General features: G+C 47.4%; 1 protein-coding gene across 13 annotated transcripts in view; it reads right to left on the reverse strand.

The window, feature by feature from the left end:
* The window catches only part of Gramd1b (GRAM domain containing 1B), a 169499-nt gene that overhangs the window by 16366 nt on the left and 134226 nt on the right, over positions 1 to 18907 (reverse strand). For 11 of the 13 annotated variants that reach the window (XM_029482064.1, XM_029482063.1, XM_029482062.1 and 8 more), the window contains 6 exons: positions 16983 to 17003; positions 7262 to 7346; positions 6613 to 6716; positions 5460 to 5555; positions 4739 to 4819; positions 1517 to 1632 (listed from right to left, as the gene is read on the reverse strand). In XM_029482064.1, the coding sequence (XP_029337924.1) occupies positions 1517 to 1632; positions 4739 to 4819; positions 5460 to 5555; positions 6613 to 6716; positions 7262 to 7346; positions 16983 to 17003 (503 nt within the window). Of the gene's footprint in view, positions 1 to 1516; positions 1633 to 4738; positions 4820 to 5459; positions 5556 to 6612; positions 6717 to 7261; positions 7347 to 10335; positions 11101 to 16982; positions 17004 to 18907 lie in introns of those variants that run through there. The other 2 variants (XM_029482071.1, XM_029482069.1) reach the window with 2 other exon arrangements.

Consider the following 18907-nt stretch of genomic DNA (forward strand, 5'->3'; position numbering starts at 1 on the left):
TTATTCTATTTCTCCCTATCCAGAAACTTCTATTTGAGAATCCACTTTTTCTAGAACCTTCCTTAGATGTATATCTACCTAAACGTACCAATATCTCATCTTACTCTTCTGTTGGATCCATCCCTTCCCCATCACCTGAACCTAGTATCTGGGCTCTCAGCAAATAGTTCCTGTCTCAAACATCAACTAAGGCTAGATTCTGAGTACAGTACCCCTCACCAGTACTGCCCAAATTATAGATCACAACAAAGTTCTCTTCATTGTGCATCCTGAATGAAGGTGTTACTCTAGAGACACTTCAAGCCACGGTTGCAATCATAACTTATACAGTTGTTGCTGGCTTTAACATCTGACTTGTGCATTCAGTAGCGTCTGCATGCATTACAGCTCCAGGTAAATCATTATGTCCAATTTAGACATCGGCAAATAGAGATTGACAGAGCTAACATGATACGAGTGTGGATGCTGTACCAAGCCAAGGTCTAAGTGCTGTACCCTCTATGGTCCTTCCTTGCTTTTTTACTTCACTGTCTTCTCAAAGCAAGTCTCCACACACCTAACTACTGTCAGTCAACTGACTCTCCCCATCTTTCTAACCTACCTGCAGAAGTTCATACAGTGAGAGCCCCCCACCCTTAACTTCACGCTCTTAGCTTCTAGTGCATGAGACTCTTCTGCCTTCTTAGATGTCCTTTCAAGATCTTTCTCTGCTTCTCCTTCTTGAGTGCTTCTAATCCTAAGACCTTGAATGTCCTTTATGTTCAATTATTTGGAGGACTGAGCTAACCCCATGGTTATCCACGAGTGACTCTAAAGTTTACAGTCCTAGCCCAAACATCTTCATGAACATAAAAGCTAAACTCAGAAGCCTACATGATCTCTCTGCTTGACTTGCAGGCATCCTCATTTGCTTAGAACTAATCTTCAAATCTCAAACTCTTTTGTCTACAATATTCCTCCACCTGTTTGGAACCACTCCATTCTCCCCAACAGTTAAACCAACACACTTTAAACCAACCTGGGATTTGCTTCTGAGCCATCAACAAATCCTTCAAAATACACCAAGAACTTTCAATTACTGTAAGACCTACTGCAACCTTCCTGGTCCAAAACACTACCAACATCTTTCCTCTAAATTATCATCTAGCAACCTTTGAACAGGTTCCCCCTTGTTTTCCACTTGAGTGTATGTCTAACACAGAAGGCAGACTGGTCCTGTTTAGATGCTAAGTCAGAACTTATCAACTGTCTCTTATAAACATACCCATCTCTTTTTTCCTAAAGCCAATTGTCACCTTGGCCAAAAGACTACTAGTTTCTGCTCCCTTGGTTTGCTGGTTTCATCTCTGACCACTTAGATAGCCACATGGTCCAGTTACTGTTCCCTCTGCAAGAAGCACTGGTTCCCTCCAATGCTTCCTATAGGGTGCTACTCCGATACCATTTTCCAAATGATGTCCTCACTGTCATTCTGATCCCCATGTCCTCTGGGAAGTTCACCCAAGGCCGCACTCACCCCATTGTGTTGAAGTCATCATCTGGAGGCACGTAGTCCTCATCATCACTGGTTAGGCCCAGCTCGTTCCCGTAGCACTGGTGGACAAAGTGCCAGAGCTCCTTGGGACATAGGGGCTGTAGGAGATAAGAGCCATGACTCTGATCCTCCCTCCCTCCAGCCCTGCCATTCTGCACAGAAGCTCCAAGCCAGGCTAGCCCCTTGTGGGGAAAGGAGCCAATGGGCTCTCTCCCCGAACTGTATAGAGGGTGTCTCTATGACAACACCATTCACCTCTCTTGTCCCTGTCAGATGTTAATCTCCTGCCTGAAAATGTAGATTACGACAAAGTCAAGGACATGGACCTTCCTGGCCTGTGCCTTCAACAGAGGGATTAACTGGCCCTTTGAGGTTGGGACGCACCCCATCTCTCGCTCCTCCTACTGATGAGGTCCAGGATTAAGTGGAAGAAACCTATGAAAACCTAGGGTCACACTTATCTCTGAACACCCATAGGTGCCCTGACTCAGTCTTGCAACACCACAGAAGTTAAAGGTCATCCTAGCAGACCTTCTCCTAATGACCTGAATATTTCCTTCTTTATTCTGAGGGGTGATCAATTTGTGCACAATGCCATGTAATTTCCAGTGTTTCCTTATGGAGAGTATATCTATTTGTCTTCTTTAAAAACAAGGTCCTAAGAGAAGCTAGTTTCCATAGGGTACAATTTCCAGAGAGAAGCATAGGAACATCAAAGAAACTAAGGTCATGGGTGGAGACCATGAGTGATTATAGACAGGGACGAAGGGACGAAGGGAAGAAGGGAAGAAGGGAAGGTGAGACCAACAAGTATGTGAAAAGGACAAGTGTGTAAGAAAAGCAGGTACGACCAATAACTAAGGAAAAAAACCAAACATGCAAGAATCTTTATAATAAGAGACCTTCTAAATAATGGGAGCGACCTCCAGATCCACACTTTGAAGGACTGGTTTAGGCGTCAAGAAGGATACCCTGAGTCAGCTTTCCAGGTTTTGGACTTAGTAGAACCATGCACAGTGACAGTTGGATCCTGTCTCTGGACCAGCAGGTGTTGAGGGCTAGCTTTCCATGATGACTAAGATCTTTTATCTAGATCTCCCCTCCTATCCCTAGCCTTTGTAGACACCCTTCTTCCTGCCAGGGACACACCTGCCTTCTGTCAAATGCTACTCTAGCCTGCTCCACGATTCACATTCCTTGCTCCCCCTGAGCAGTTCTGCCTGGCTCAGCTCGAATCCACATAGTCAGGACAAGCACCGTTAGCAGACCCTCACTAGACAACATAAGAGTTATTTTGGAAGATAATCAAGATTTCTATCAGGGCTCCTAGAGATTCAAATTAGAAGAAACTGTAGATAAGAATTGATTTACTGGGTTTTCTCCAGATAACAATTAGCTCAGGCTAGAGTCAAGATAGATACATTTAATACACTCTTGTCAATTACATGGTAACCTAGTTGAAGGGATATATTATATGTAGGGATTTTTTTTCTCTAGCCTGGATAATCTCCCAACAGCTGACATCTTCAAAAGTAGGAACTCTCTATGGATATAAGGTGTAATATTCCATCTGTGTTTCCTTATAACCTAACTCAAGACACATCAGCCGTCAGCTGGTGGCTATCTAAACTGAGGGGGTTTTTGTTTTGTTTTGTTTTTCATTATTGAAATTCTCTGAGACCTAGTGTCTTGTTGACCAGGATGGACTCTCTCAGGACTAACAAGTTCTTAGAAACAACTCACATATATGCAGAAATCCCCCTTCTCCAGCTTGACCAGTTACCTCGATCAAGACCAGGTACCCTAAAACTGGATCCTGGGCAATTACAGAAAATCCTCCAGTGGCTAATCCTACGCCTACATCACTTGGCCTCCCTAGCTGATCCCAGGAGACCATAGGAAAGGTTCTTGTCCATTCTTCTGCCCCTTTGCCTCCTGACCTATTGAGATTTGGTTGTTTGTTATGCTAAATATTGGTTGCTTCCAGAGACCATGAACAGACTCAGGTGATCCTATGTGACCTTACCCCCCCCCCAAGTTATCCAGGATCTGTGAATAAAGATGCTGACAGCCAATAGCTGGGCAAAAGAGACATAGGTGGGGTTAACGTTCCCAGAGTTGGGGTTGGAGAACCATGAAGTAGAAAAAAGAAAGTGAAGAGAGGAGAAGGCACCATGGAGTAAGAATTTCCTAATGGCCATGGGGGTTGGCTAATTGGCATTCACAGCAGCCCAGATGAAACATGGCAAATTATATAATGTGATTACTGGCTGGGAAATAAACATAATAGCATAGAGATCTATATCTGCCCAGCTCTTGTACTGATTAAAGTTTCTTAAAAATATAAAGTTTGTGTGTGTTTATTTGGAAACTAATGTTCAAAGGCAACGTAGAAATCCTGAGTTGAGATTAAATATTTCTACAGCATGACCAACCCCAGTGCTGCTCCATGTGGCCTGGCACAATCTTGTCATGGCAGGCTTTGTTTCTGGGGGTTCTGTGGATAGAAAAACCTGCTTCCTTAACAACACTCATTTCTATAGCTTCCTGCTTCATTCCATTTGCCTACCCATTCCCTAGAGATGTATAATGCAGTGGGACTAAAGTACCCAAAGTCACAGGTGCCTTATTCTTGACAGTGCTGGGAAAGTCTCACAAGAGAGCTGACTTTGCTCAGAACTGGGGTCAAGATGACTAGTGGCAGAACCATGGGCTCCTTTAGGGATGGCCAATAGCACAATAAAAGCACATCCCAACTGGGACAATATCCAAGTGAGAAGAACATTGTGGGTAGATGGCCTCCCCAGGCTGAAGGACATCGCCAATCCCCCCTACCTATGTTTCTGTCTGACTGTCTGTCAGTCTGTTTATTTACCTACTTACTGGAATGAAATGTATTTAATATTTTGATCATATCCCTTCTCCCTGTTTCCATATCCTTCCCAACTCTCCCTTCCACCTAAATCCATGCACTGCCTCTTTTGTTCTCTCTCAAAAGAACCATAACAAAATCAAAAATCTAAAATCAAAACCACACACACACACACACACACACACATCTTGAGGCTATAAGGTCTGAGGGCTGGTAACAGACCCACTGACTCTCCACTGGAGAACACTGATGTCCCCTTTCTTAGCAAGTATCAGCGGAAAACAGCTTCCTGGTTCGAGGGGCTCTGTGTCCACCTCTCCTTCAGTACTCACCTTTTCGAGGAGAGCATTCTGCCAGAGCCGGAACATCATCATGTACGTCCTGTCCCGGGCTCCAAATGAAGTAAAAAAGTGCTAGATTGGAGCAGAAGATGCAGAGAAACAGAAAGAATGGAAATACTCCTTTCTTTTAGTGAAGACACTCATGCTCAAATGTGACTGAGTGCCAGTTATCCAAAGCTGTTAGCACCCCGGGGACCTAGGTACCCGAAGTCTCTAGGTGTCCACTGTAACCAAGTTCTTCAATAGTTTACTGACTTTCTTCTGTGTTTTTTTAAATTCTAGCTCTAAATTGTGTCCCCCAAAATATAAATGCTCTGTGCTCACCAAGTAGAACTGGGCAAGAGGCCAGCTGGGATACTACATAAGTGGAATGAGACACAACTACTGACCCACAACCTTCAGCTAAATCTATTATGAAGGCAGGCTGTCCAATATAGTCTATGGTCACATAGTCACAGGATTCAAAAATCAGGTGTTCTAGCTCAAAGTTCAAAGTTCTAACATGCTGCCATAACCCCTGCTTGGCCTTCAAAACACTCTGCTCACCCCAGAATATTTTCTAGAACAATCATACCCCGTTTACTGCCTGCCACTTCAAGCCCATTAGTCTAAAGTGGAAGGTGACTTAAGGGCAGGAAGACAGGAGTGGGGGCACAGGACATGGGATGTGGACGGTGCATAGGTACAAGAGGCCAAAGTTGACCACACTTACCTTTTCTGAATCAGTGCAGACTTGGATGGCATTGGGAATGAGGCGAGCTGTTTTCTCTTTAGTCATGGAGCAGATATCTTTCAAACGGACTGTCAGCTGGCATCCCCATGGTAGCAGAGCATGAGTAACAAGCAAAAGAGGGTATTAGTACAATCGGGCAAGGACTGTTTATATGGCACTATTAGTTGCCAGGCAAAATCAAATCATGGTTCTCATACCTCTGGCCTGGAAGGGACCAATTTAGAGATCATATAATTTAAACCTTAATGTCACAGAGACTGCACACTAAGGAACATCTAGACTTTATCTGCAGCTAAGGGTACCTAGACTCTACAACCTGCTACATGGGCATTGGACCTGCCATTATTCTGCTTATAAAACCACAGAATATTGGCACTGGATGGTCTTATGATGCCATCTAAGTAATCTTTCTCCATCTTATTTTAAAAGATGAGGAAACAAAGGCAAAAATAAACCAATCTAAAATCATAGTTAATAAAATTCTTCTGAGCTCTACAGCCAATATCCTTCCTACTTAGCTATTGTAACTCACATCAGATAGCTATCTACATTAGCCAAAGAAAAATGTTTTGCTTTGGGTTTTTTTTTTTTTTCTGTTTTGTTTTGTTTTTTTTTTTGTTTTGGTTTGTTTTGTTTTGGTTTGCTGCCCCTCGCACCCAAGAGATAGGAAAGATATACATAGCAGAAGAGATGCCACTACTGGAGCTCAGAATTGGGTATCCAGTGTTCAGTCATGGGCTTGTATTAACAACATAAAATACAGCCAGAAGGCGATGGCTCAGAGGCAGGCAGAACTCTGAGTTCAAGGCCAGCCTGGTCTATAAAGTGAGTTCAAGGACAGCCAGGGCTACACAGAGAAACCTTCTCTATTATGGGGGAAAACCAGTATACATAATGTAAAAGCTTGGGAAAAACACAAAGTCAGCAAATGAAGAAAATGAAGGTGGCTTGCACAGTCATGGCCAAGATGACTGCCCAAAGGAACAAGTCTGGGGCTTTTTCCTCTTTTTTTTTCCAATTCTGGGGACCAAGCACAGAGAAGCCTTGTGCATGCTAGGTAAGTGTACCACCACTGAGATGCAGCACCTACGTCCCACACGATCCCCCACCAACCCAAGTCCAAGCTCTGTACCAGGGTTTCCCAGCGGAAGATGTTGCTGTAGAAGCAGATCCAGTTTTCTGAGAGGTAGAGTCGGCCCTGAAGAAGGATGTCTCTTTGGAGTGCACAAGAGTAATCTATGTAGGAAGCAGGATTCGAAGTTCAGAGGCAGGAGACATTTTCAGCCAACCAGTGTACAATGAGCATACCATCCCTCCCTCCAGCACCGGGGGGAGTCCAGCCATCTGCTGCTGACTAGCTATGCAGCCACAGAAGTCTCTGACATCTTATGATCAGAACACACAAGGGATGAAGGACGCTACAGCCTGGTGGCAGGATAATGAATCAGTATGACAGCCAATGACTGGCAGGATTTTTAAAAAGGCCAGTGCTGTTTCATTGATTTCCAACCTTTTACTACCATGACGGCAATCAGTTCTAAGGAGCAGCCACGTGCAGAAGTTAAGTGTATCCCTCCTGGGTAGGCTCTCAAGGGGGACCTCAGGCATGGCACTTGATCTGGGACTCAAGATGTCCGTGTTACAGATGTTTATTCGCCATGTGGCCAGCTCCACCTGCTTGCTTGTGTTGGCTCTCAGCCTCTGGTCAGAAGCAAGCAGCCTGAGTGTTCTCTGGAACTCCCAGACTTCCTGGTTGGCCCCTTCCCAGGTTACTAGCTCACCAACAATGAGGCGCTCCGTGTCTGGAAGTTGCTTAAAGAGCTTTCTGAAGTCTTCATTTCTCTGCTTGTAAGTGGGGCTTAGCACCTGCAGGACAACAGCCAAGATTAGGGCAATGTACCCACATACTGTAGGATTAGAGATAGCGGATGCTGGGGTAGAGGCTGGTGGATGCTTGTGTGTTGGAAAGACAACAAGATAAGTTCTCTTCCCATAGTCTCTGGGAGGCCAAGTGAAGAAAGGGGCATGGACAAATAGCATAAAGGATCTGGTCCTGAAAAACCGTTCAGTGTTGGTCAATGAGATCTGTGAAGTTGGGGCCCACATATATTCTAAGGACAGACAGCGAGGAAGGAAACCTTCAAGTGATTCCAGGCCTAAGATGACAGCTATCACTGCCCTGCTTTCTGCCAGCTCTCCCTTGGCAGTGGAAAGGACCTGAGGGCCATGCTAGCTCTCATCTCAGCAGGACTTGGAAGATGACTGAATGCTGTGTACTTCTCGAAGTCTGTTATGACTAACACAGTGAGCTAAAGACATGACTTTTAAAAAAAACATAAAACATGGCACTAAGAAAAACATTCCAGTAACGGGGTGGGAGGGGGGAGCTGTGACGCTAAAAGCACATCTGGTACAGAAGCATGACACTCCTGTCCCTAATCTTACCAAGCCATCTACGAGGAAACCAAGGCAAGAGAAAAGCCCCATGCCCAAGGGCACCCAGCCCTAAGTGGCAGACTCCAAGATGAGAGTATATTCTCCATAAACCCTAGGAGTCAGGAGAGGACCAGGGACTTGTACAAAATAGAGAACCAGATCTAAAAAAAAAATGTGTGTATCCCTTGCAGGCAGGCTCGCTCCCACAGATTAGCTAAGCAAGCTTCCTTAGAAACCCCACCAGCCAGTCCAAGAGTGGGGGATTCTGACCTATCAGAGAATACAGTCTTAAAAGTATTTTCTTTAAGGGATGGGGAGCTGGAGGAATGGCTCAACAATTAACAGCACTGGTGGCCCTTCCAGAGGATCCAAGTTCAATTCCCAGCACCCACATGGCAGTTCACAACCGTCTATAACTCCAATTCCAGAGAATCTGGCACCCTCGCATAGATGCACATGCAGGCACACAAGATAAAAATGAATCTTATAAAAAAATACTTTACAAATGAATGCAAATTAAAAAAAAAAGAAGGGTGGCTATAGATGAATGACTCTCTAGGATTATGCAAAGACTGTACAACCAGCCAGTCTGAGTTCAAGACGAGCCTGGTCTACAGAGCAAGTTTCAGGACAGCTAGGACTAAACAAAATATGTGCAACCTAGGGAGAGCCACACATGAGGTTAGAGGCACCTCTGTATTCCGCCAGGCCATGTGCTGACCTACTTACACACACACACACACACCACACACAGACACACACACACACACACACACACACACACACACACGGCTCTTGACCCTTGGCCAGAGACCCATGCCTGAGGAACAGATTGTCCTGCTGGCAGTGACATGTGTGGTTTCTGGCCTCTTACCCTCTCACCCACTTCCCTGAGAATTTCACAGGCATACAGCTGGTGATGGACGGACACTTCGCAGGTTCATGTTTCAACTTTCTATGAAGCAAAATGAACCACGTGGGAACAGAGTCTGGAGACTGCTCACATCTGAACCAAAGGCTGCCAGCCTGAGCTACTGCCTATCGCTCTGACTACAGGAAGGGGACCGTGAAGCACGGTGGAGAGTAAACTGGGTGAGTTCAGTTTAGGTGCAAGCTAAGAGGGAGAAACCAGAGAAGAGCTGGAAAAAGAAACTTCTCATCAATCTGTCTAGAATTTGAATTTCAAGCTTTTATTCTTGGCTTACATGTGTAATATGAGAGGCCCAGTTACCTTTTCCCAAAGTACACCATGCTATCATATAATTTTCAAACTTCCCAAATCTCCTATATGTGCTTGAACCAGAGTTCCGGACCACAGGAGGAAGATATCTGGAATCTTACCTATCCTATGATTTCTACAGCTAGGAAAGACCTGATGTAATGGTCCTCCAAGGATCACTAAACACTATGCAAATGCTCCCCACCCAGTCAGCCAGCCTGAGACCAGAATCCACACATAGGAAACCCTTGCTTGACAACCTCACTCATATTCCTCACGATATCCGGCTCACCTTCTAGACTACTGTCCAATGAATAACCACCCAAGAGCAAGCACAAGCCCACCACATACACGCCACACGGACTAGATGTCAGTATGCGACTTCACACTTGCCGAACATGAGGCAGAGGCTAAGCAACTTGCCTGAGGGATGTGGAAACCTAGTGGGAATGGAACAAGGGTCCTAGCCAACCTGCCAGAAAGAAGCCAACAGGGCTTCCCAATAAGTGGCATTCTCATGGGAGGGGACAGTCACCTGCTTTAGGGCTCCCAGTAGCTAGCCTCTCACATTTCTAGAGGAGTCTTTGCAAAGTTCCTGCATGAGACGACCCAACCCCCTCCCCCCACCCTGCCAATCCTTCTCATGGATAAACTGGGCACTAGCCATCCAGGTACCGGATGCCAAGTTCCAAATTCCACCCACAGTTTCCCCTTCCCCAGGCTTCTTTCATATCCAATGAGAGCTCTGGAACCCACAGAGGTGGAGATACAGAAGTCTAGGTACAATCTCTCCCAAAAGCAGGCAGGAAAAGGCATTGATCCTTTGCGTCTATAGCAGTGGGGAGGAATAAGGAACGCTTCCTCTCTCACATTTGTACCTGTTTCCATTCTATTGTCTGTTGATGTAGACGATCGGCCAGCCTCCCTGTACTAAAAGCACAAAGACGCATTGGATGGGCATACTTGGCTTACAATCCTGTGCCCCCTCCGATGCTGGGGAACCTAATCCTCTATACTCACTTCCTGTGTACTCTTAGAACACTCTCTTCCAACGGTGAGGCAAGGCTCACCTCTACAAAATGGCCAAAGAGTTCTGGCTCAAGGATTGTCAAAGCTGCCGCTCTCAGCCAGGCCACGAGGGGCATGAGAGTGTGCACAGAATAGTCACAGGGACACAGAGAATTCGGGTCACAAACTCACGGCTGGGATTTTCTCAGATCCATGCCAGCAGTAGCATTCGGCACCAACAGGTGCATCAGCAAGCCTCTTCAAGTACCACAGCAGAGACTGGCTGTCCAGTTCCAGCAGGAGGCTCCAGAGGACCCCAGATTCTGTCAGAGATTCCATCACCCACAACAAATGTCCCAGGCAAGGGACCTTGGTCCTTATGCTGGTTCTCAGGTTCCCTCAGAATAAAAACAGTGAGTCTTGCCTGGACTGTGAACACAAGGTAATCTCTTGCCTTCTATATAACCCCGGCCGATATCCTTTCCTCTCTCAGAGCTGTGCTCCCAGTTCAAGCTCTCACGAGTGAAAAGATATAAGAACCATGGTTCTCAGAGAAGGCTGGCTGGCCAGTCTTCATGCTTCCCTTGTCTTCAGTCAGGGGGCAGCCCCGAGGTGGGGGGTGTGGTCAGGCAACACTCCCTGGTTGGTGCAGTCACTCAAGAGTCCGGGTAAGGCCAGACGACATAGATACGGAAGGTACACAACACAGGCTGTGAGTTTCGGAAGTGCAGCCCCACGTGAACAGGCGAACTTTCCAGAGCAGGATGAGGCACAGCTGGCTCCAGAGGCCTAGTCCATACTGGCTACTCACACGCCGAGTGACTCACAAGTGGATCAGAAGCTCCAAAGAGGCCCATGGTAGCCCAGATCCTTAGTCCAGATCTGCCTCACAGATTGGCCTGTTCAGTCAGTGTGCTTTTTCTCCCCGGGGCCAGGCCAGCATCGCTGTGACTCACATCTCTCACCCAGGCAAAAAAAAAAAAACAAAAAAAGGGCCACCACTTAGCTGCAACACAGGGTCTTCTCTCATCCCAGCCCTGTACACACCCCTTTTCCCTCCAGACCGTGCTGCTTTCAACTGGCCAGCAAATGACTTCTTTGTTAAGAGTCACTGGGCCCTGAGGGAGGGAGGCAGGGCTGGTGGGCGGGCAAGGCCAGAGCCCCACACATGCTTCAAGTTACAGGATCTGGGTGATGGGCCTGGCCAATGTCCTGCAGTAACCCCAGGCCTAGCCTGGCCTCACCAGCAGATGTTTCCTGCAATGGAAAGTTGCTGGCCAGGGCTCTCAGTGGAGGAGGGGAAGGGGAGGTGCCAAGGGCATCACAGCTCTGGTGAAATATGAAATCTGAGACTGAATAGACTAGGGATTTCTTACGAGACAGCTCTCCTCTAAGGAACCCATCTATTCGGCAACTTCTCTGATGCAACCAACAGCAAACATGGGAGTTTCCAATGTGCTGGTCACAGAGAAGCTGGAACGATAGCCTGGAGAAGTTGAGGTCTGCCCAATGTGAGTTCCCCAAGAACTGTGCCCCACCTTCCATACAAAGAAGACATAGGATCAAAGCCAAGCATTTGCAAGCAGCTACTCAGACCTTGAGGGCCAAATAGCCAGAGCAGACCTTATGGACCCTGGTTAGAAGGAAAGAGTCAAGTAAAAGAAAGAGACAACTGAAAAGACAGCTAAGCAGAATGGGTGCTATGCTTGTGGTTCTCAACCTGCAGGTTGAGACCCCTTTGGGGGTCAAGTGACCCTTTCACAGGGGTCACATAGTGATGGCCTACATATCAGATATTTACATTACAAATCACAACAGTAGCCAACTTATAAAGTAGCTTATAAAGTACAAGAATAATTCTATAGTTGCAGCATTAGAAAGGTTAGGAACCACTGCTCTAAACAGAGAGGTTGAGAAAAGATAGACAGCATTGGAACTAGGAAGGCTGAGACTCCGAGATCTTCGAAATAATTGAGGCAGCTCCCTTGCCTACCCTACACCCCCCCCCCCCCCCAGATAACCTACCCTATCAGGGAGGTCTTGAGTTGGTGCATCATGGGTAATGGTCTTTTGTCTTATAAGCCTTGGTAATTTCCTGTGCTTAAACTTTGGCATATTTAAAAATCACCCCAGTGATGACACAGAATACACATTCTTGGGTCTCAGACCCAGACACACCAATTAAGAGGAACATGACAGTCATTGTTAGGGTAAATAGAGGACAAAGAATCCCTGAGTAAGGTATCTTCTAACACTCCTCTTTCCATCTTGAAGGACACCTGCCTTCCTTCATCCATCCCACGCCACTGGATGCTGCCTTTTTCTTCGCTAGGAATGATCCTTTAATCTTTTCTAGCAGTTAGTATTTCATATGTTGTATAAAAATACTCAAGTTCTCTCTGTATTATGCATCAGCGGTCCTCAAATTCTGTGACAGGTGGATTCCACAATTCCGATTTCCAGGGCGATCACAGTATCTCTTTTCAGGTCCATACCACACCCAAGATACAGGTGGTATAGATAGTTCCAGGAGGCTCCAGGTACTTAACAGAAATTCCCTGGGAACACTGATACCTAGCCATAGACACAGGACAGTTGAGTTGGTTACTATCTGGATGAGACAGGGACAGTTTACACTCAACTCCGAGAGATAATGCCATAGGAGATGAGTGTCAGTCTGCATTAGCCTTTGTCTCCTCCACCCTCTCACCAAGGGCTGGGCAGGGCAGGGCAGGGCAGGGCCAGGACCCCAGGAACTGGAATTGCCCTTAGTTAAACATTAACTCTATGGCAAACACTGGGTGCTGGGACCAACTGGTACCCTTTCTCCAGGTTTAGCACAAAGGAGGGGGTGAGAGAGCCTAGTCAGGGCGGAAGAGGATTTGGGGTTCAGCATTGACCTCATCTAGCAAGAAACAAGTTAAGATCCACAAAGAAAATCCCAGTGCTCCAGCCAAATGCGGTAGGCAGGAGCCAGGCGTGGGTGGGACGAGGAGACAGGAGAAAGGTGACTAAACATGAGGTAGGCATGGGTGCAATGCAGAGGGTGCTGAAGAGGGAGCATTGGGGACGGGGGTCTCTGGAAAGGTTATAGCGCCACTGGGAGAGTAAAGTTTAGAGTTGACTGCCATGGGGTAGCAGTCAGGAAGATTCTTCAAAGTCATGGGTAAAAATCATAGGTGGGAGACAGATGGGTGTAGAGGAAGAGGACTGTCCTTGGAGGGAATACCAGGCACTGGGTGTGTTGCCGCGGCTACCCCAACACCTGCAACTCCTATAAAGCCTTGTCCTACTGTCCTCGGGCTGATGCTAGGTCAGCTTGCCCTGTCGTTCCCAGGATTGGCACCAGTCCTCCTCGCCTTCCTTAAAGCCAGCTTTCCTAGCAGGGGACGGTGACAGACAATGTGGGTGCTGTCTCTAGCTAGCGGCTACCCTATTCTAGGCTCTGCCCCTAAGTTGCTATGGAAACACTAACACCCCAGAAGTGAGACATAAGGCGGGAGGGTCTATCTGCCCACCTAGGGCTCAGCAAAACCCATACCTACCGGGGACAGGAAGGATCACATTTAAAAGGCAGATGGTAATCCTTCAAGCTCTGGGAGTCTGACCATCCTCATCTCTGCCTATAGTTCCAAAGCCCTGTCGCCTGACCCCGTAAGATCCTGACCACTGAGGCTACACCCTTGTACTCCCAGGCTGGAGGCCCTGTTGAAGAAAATTAGCTTGTCAGCTGTGGGGGTGAAGGGCAAGAAGGGCCCCAGGACAGTTGCACATGACAGGTTTTCATAGTCTACCCTAACCCCAATGTTTACCCTCAACAGTCTTGTCCCGATGTCACTTCCCTTCCTGTGACTCAACTCTTCAGGTCAGGCTAATCTGTTATTTTGCAGACAGTTTCCTCTTCGCTAGTCATGGGACAAAGAGTTGCTTTCCTACAGACTGGTGGTGACAGTAGAAACTGGCTTCCTCTTAAATTACACCTAGGGTCCTTGACCAGGTCTTGGGTACTCTCCTACAGTAGTCAGGACTCTGTAGAGCCCTGACTCTAGCCCACCCCCAGCTCATGGAATTATAAAGCTTGCATCTATCTAAAGGACTCCTAGTGCCGAGGGTATAGCCTGAGGCATCATAGCTGGTGAGCTAACTCTTAACAGCGGGAAAGAGATTAGAAAGAGGAACAGGACACCAGGATCCTCTATGGAGGTCAGATTCCAGTCAGCCGGCAGACAGCAATGGAGATGAAAGGTAGGTCTAAGGAAATACAGGTCAAAACAACAAGGGTAGACAACGAGCCTCCCAAAGGAAGCAGTGTAGACTAGGAGGAGGTAGTGCAGAGGGGAGGGGGTCAATGGAGCTTTACCTGATAAACACAAGTGTATAAGGCATAGCCACAGCATTCAGAGAAGGTACTTAGCCAGCCAGAACCCAGCAGGTAACCCTACCCAACAGGTGGCTCTCGGAGAACCTAGGTCATAGATTCCAGTCCCAGCCAAGGCGACTCGGCCAATGTCCAGGGTAAATGCACTGGCAGGGTCAGAAGGAACCCAAGGGAAACCAAGGTGTTAGACAGAGAGCAACTGGCCGACAACACTAATAACTGGGCTCTGGAAAATGGGGAACTGGGGCATCTGTCTCAACAGAAAGGACAGGATGAGTTCATTCAACCAGCCTGCATGGTACTGTATCCACCCTGCTTCTCCACTATAGCAGTTACTAACCAACCTCTATAGGAGCTAACTCTTGCAAAAGTGAAACCAGAGCCTATCAGCTATACAACCCTCATGCACACCTCTTAGCACCTGCAGCTATAGTGACTGGAAACTTTCTGGTTTCCCCTGTGTCCACCTGTCATTTCTATTTCCTCCTCTGCTTCCGTTCCTTTTTGCTTCCTGCACGAACACCAAGTCTGGTGCATATATAGCAGGATCATGAAGAGGGTGGGCAGCAGCCAGTGCAGGCAGAAAGGAATGTGTTGGTGGTCGTCCCAGAGGACTTTCAGAGGTCTGTCAAGTTCAACGGCAGACAGGAGTCCTTCCTTTTGAATCCTCCAGCTAAGAGGCATGTCCGTCATCAAGCTGAGTGAGTGCTCAGGTGTCAGAGCATCAGAATCAGGCTGAGGGAGGACAGAGATAAAGAGAGGGGGTAGGGAGCCTTAAAACATGCAGCAATCAGGAGGAAACAGAAAGCTAGGTGGGCGAGTGGAAACCAGACAACAGAGAAGAGCATGAAGAAGGAAGACAGAAATGGAGGGTGGGGGGCAGAGAACAAGGAGCTAAGAACAGTACAGGAACAAAAGCAGAGCGAGCAGGCGCAGCCGTGTTAAAAGCCATGCGAGGAGAAAGGGAGCGGTAAGACCAACGTTCGTGACAAAGATGATCTGCCTTCTCAAATTTGGATGCTTTAATTGCCCCATAGCACTGAGGCCATGTGGTGTCTGTTTCTCTTTGGTGGCACTAATTCTTGCAATGCCACTTATGAGGAGATTATTGGTTGGAGAATGCTTAGGTATTTACTACAGCTGGGCCAGGATAGCTCCCAGAGAGAAACAGGCAGACAGACAGACAGACAGAGTGCTTCTCATCTCTCCAAGATATGAGCTGCTATCAGCCCAATGAGGCCAGAGGTCAGAAGACCCTGGGTCTGAGTCAGAGAGAAGGAACAGACAAGGGGAGGCAGACTTCAGCTCCTCTTCCTTCATCATCTTGGTCCTCAATGTCCTCAGATCAACATAGGCCACTTGAGGCGTCCAGTGAGGCTATGGATGGACAATCAATTAAAAACCTCTGAGATATGATGGCACAGAGCAGTTTGTGGGAAGCCAGAGTGTTAGCTGACATGTGTCTAACTTTAAGGGACGACTTAATACCATGCTGGAACACACACGTGACCCAGAGGGATCATTTGGACCCACAGCCCCGCACGAAACATGAGCCTCCTCTCAAGTCCTCCCTCTGTTCCCTCCAACCCTGTCAGTCCAGCATCCTGACAGCTTCTCCAAGCCTCAGCTCCCACTGGAGCAGAACAGAGGAGGTAAGCATGCGGGAGTGGAAGGGAGGAGTGGTATTCTCAGCACAGACTGGCTTAAAAGAAGGGGAGACAAGGGTCTGAAGCCAGGCCACAGTGTGCCTCAGCTGTCCAGTCCTCCTGAAGGTACAGAGCATGGGGCCAGGGCAAGCTGAGGGACTTTAGCCAGCTGTTCTTCCAGGAAAGAGTCCAGGGCCATACACTATGTGACAAGGAGAATGGAGCCCTTGCAGGTACTGCTGACTCCACAAAACACTCTCAGAGTCCAGAGCTGGATAAATAGTCACTAAGGATGACCTAAGAAGGACCCTGCTTTACAGTCTAGAAGGCAGCCAAACCTTCAGTAGGAGCATGCTCTGGAGGACACTGCCTATCTTTGACACACTCTGTCATATAGCACCGTTTCTTAGCACCAGCTCCTCCACAAGATGTCTTGTCCAGTGATGCTAACTTTAGCCCTAAGTTCATACCTCCTGTCTCACCCTAGCCACAGAATACCGCCTGGCCTTGAAGCAGTCACTCAGTCCTGGCTGCTCCCTACCTTCCTATAGGACATTAGATGAGGAAAAACATGAGGTGGGTCATCTCTTCATGTTCCCAGATCAAATCCTCCTCCCCAGGACGTACCCGTCCTGCTGTAGAAGAGAACTACTGTGTCTGTTTTTGTGGTGAGATGAAGAGGTCGACAAGGGCAAAAACTTCTAAGACCCAAACGGTACTTAACACTTCTTGCAACCAACACCCCTGCCCCCGCCCCCGACACACACACACCCAGTTTTCTATTACCCAACAAGAAGAGAAACAGAACTACTTACATTGTACCAACTCTGGCTTTTCTGTAAAGACAAAAATAAAAGAGAATATAATTAGTTAGGGAAGAGACGATAGAAGTGGTATTCCTTCCCCCTGGGGTGAAGGTAACACAGACAGCGGAGGGTGGGCAGGGAGAAGGAATCCAAATGCAGCTGAATGCTTCCCATGTCGATGCTCAGGAGGGTCCTCCTTTCACAAGACAGCTCCAGAAAGGAGGCCCAGGGAGCAGTCCATGCTGGAAGCCCCCACCACAGCTTGGGGCGATTGGAGATGCAGGCAGTGGCAGCACTAGCTAGCGCTCAACCAGAAGGGAGTCAGAGCCCCATCGCCAGGTCCTACTGATGGGGAGGTGGGATACGTGGTAGGCATCCAAAGCCTAGTCCCCAAGTGGGTTTTGACTAGAAGCAAAGTAGACACAGAGCCAAACACAGCCTCCTGCTCCAGATGATCTCCCCTGTCAAAGGCAGGGTAGAATGTTTTGGTGAAGGGGGAAAAAGAGGCTGTCTTAAAAAGTCACACTATACTCTCAGCTAGAAGGTGAGTAAATTCCTTCTATCCCAACAACTGACTGACCTCCTAACAGCTAACAAATGGTTGGGGTTCTGCAGAGGAAGAAAGTGGAAATGTGTCATCTCTAAAGGATTCTTCCAACCCATGGTGTTATATACAACTTGGTACTCATAAAATCACATTCTGTCGCAGCTCTATAGTTGAGGAATCCTCATACTGATCTCCCCATGGGATCTGAAACTTTCTAGTGAAAGAAGGGGAATGGCTTGATTGTGTTGTGTCTGTCTCTAACCTCTACTCATGATCATTCTGCTCTGATGTTAGAAACTTTACCAACGGGTCAAAGCCTCAATGAGATACCAGAAGTATGGAGCCTATACATAGTCTGCCACTTAGAGCTTGTGTCAAAGAGCCAGCTAATAAACTCACAGCTGGGTAACCACTGTGTCAGCTAGTAAGGTGTGCGTGTGTGCGTGTGTGACGGGATGGAGGTGACTATGAACCAGGGATCTGTGACTGTGACCACAATGATGACCAGATGACCATGTGATCTCCTTCTCATCACCAACTTCTTCCTTTGAATCAGAAACCTGCCTGACACCTTGACCCTCTACCCTGACACAGTCAGCACAGTGGCCAGAGATAGGGCGTGGAAGGGGCACAGGCATGTATATGCTTTTCCCTCGCACAGATTCCACTGGTCAGTCTGGACAAGACAGCAGGCAGCAACGCACACACTCAGTTACCCTCTGCTAGGAACTCTTTGTGGTCATTCCTCAAAAGGAATGGTGGTTTCATCTAGAAAGCACAGTCTTTTACCACAGTGGCCTCCAGAACTTGAAGACCAAACCCACATAGCCAGGACTATGTCATCATAGAGTAGGAATTACTACCTTGTAGGAAAGAATTCTGGGCCAGACCATTCCCACCTAAGTAGTTCAGCTAAGTCTATTCATGCCTGGAAAGGGTGGGTGGAGCGAGAAAGTTATACCTAGCTGGACCGTCATCTCTATAGATCTTCTTGGGTGTTCACAATGGCAACTGACTCTAGAACCACCAAAATGGGGTTGTGTTAACTTCACATCATGATGAGCACAAGTATACTCTTGCAGCTACCGACCAAGCTATCTATCCACAGTTAGCTTGTACTGCACTAACCCTGAGCAGGCCAGTCACCTGCTTCCCAGCGGAGGAAAATCTCTCTCAACTGCATCCAAGCACTTTACTTCTTGGAACTTTTGTATACAACCTTAGGAGGAAAAGGGTCACTGGGAACAGGATCCTTTGTGATCCTCAAACACGGTGCCTGCCCCCTCTCCCCACGTAGACAGAAGTGGATCTTCCCTTGCTATGCACTGACATGAAGATGCTAGTTCCTTCAGAATCCCAAGACCTTTCGGTTAGGAACATCTGTCCC

The sequence above is a fragment of the Mus caroli genome, chromosome 9 (assembly GCF_900094665.2).
Source record: "Mus caroli chromosome 9, CAROLI_EIJ_v1.1, whole genome shotgun sequence".
NCBI lineage: Eukaryota > Metazoa > Chordata > Mammalia > Rodentia > Muridae > Mus > Mus caroli.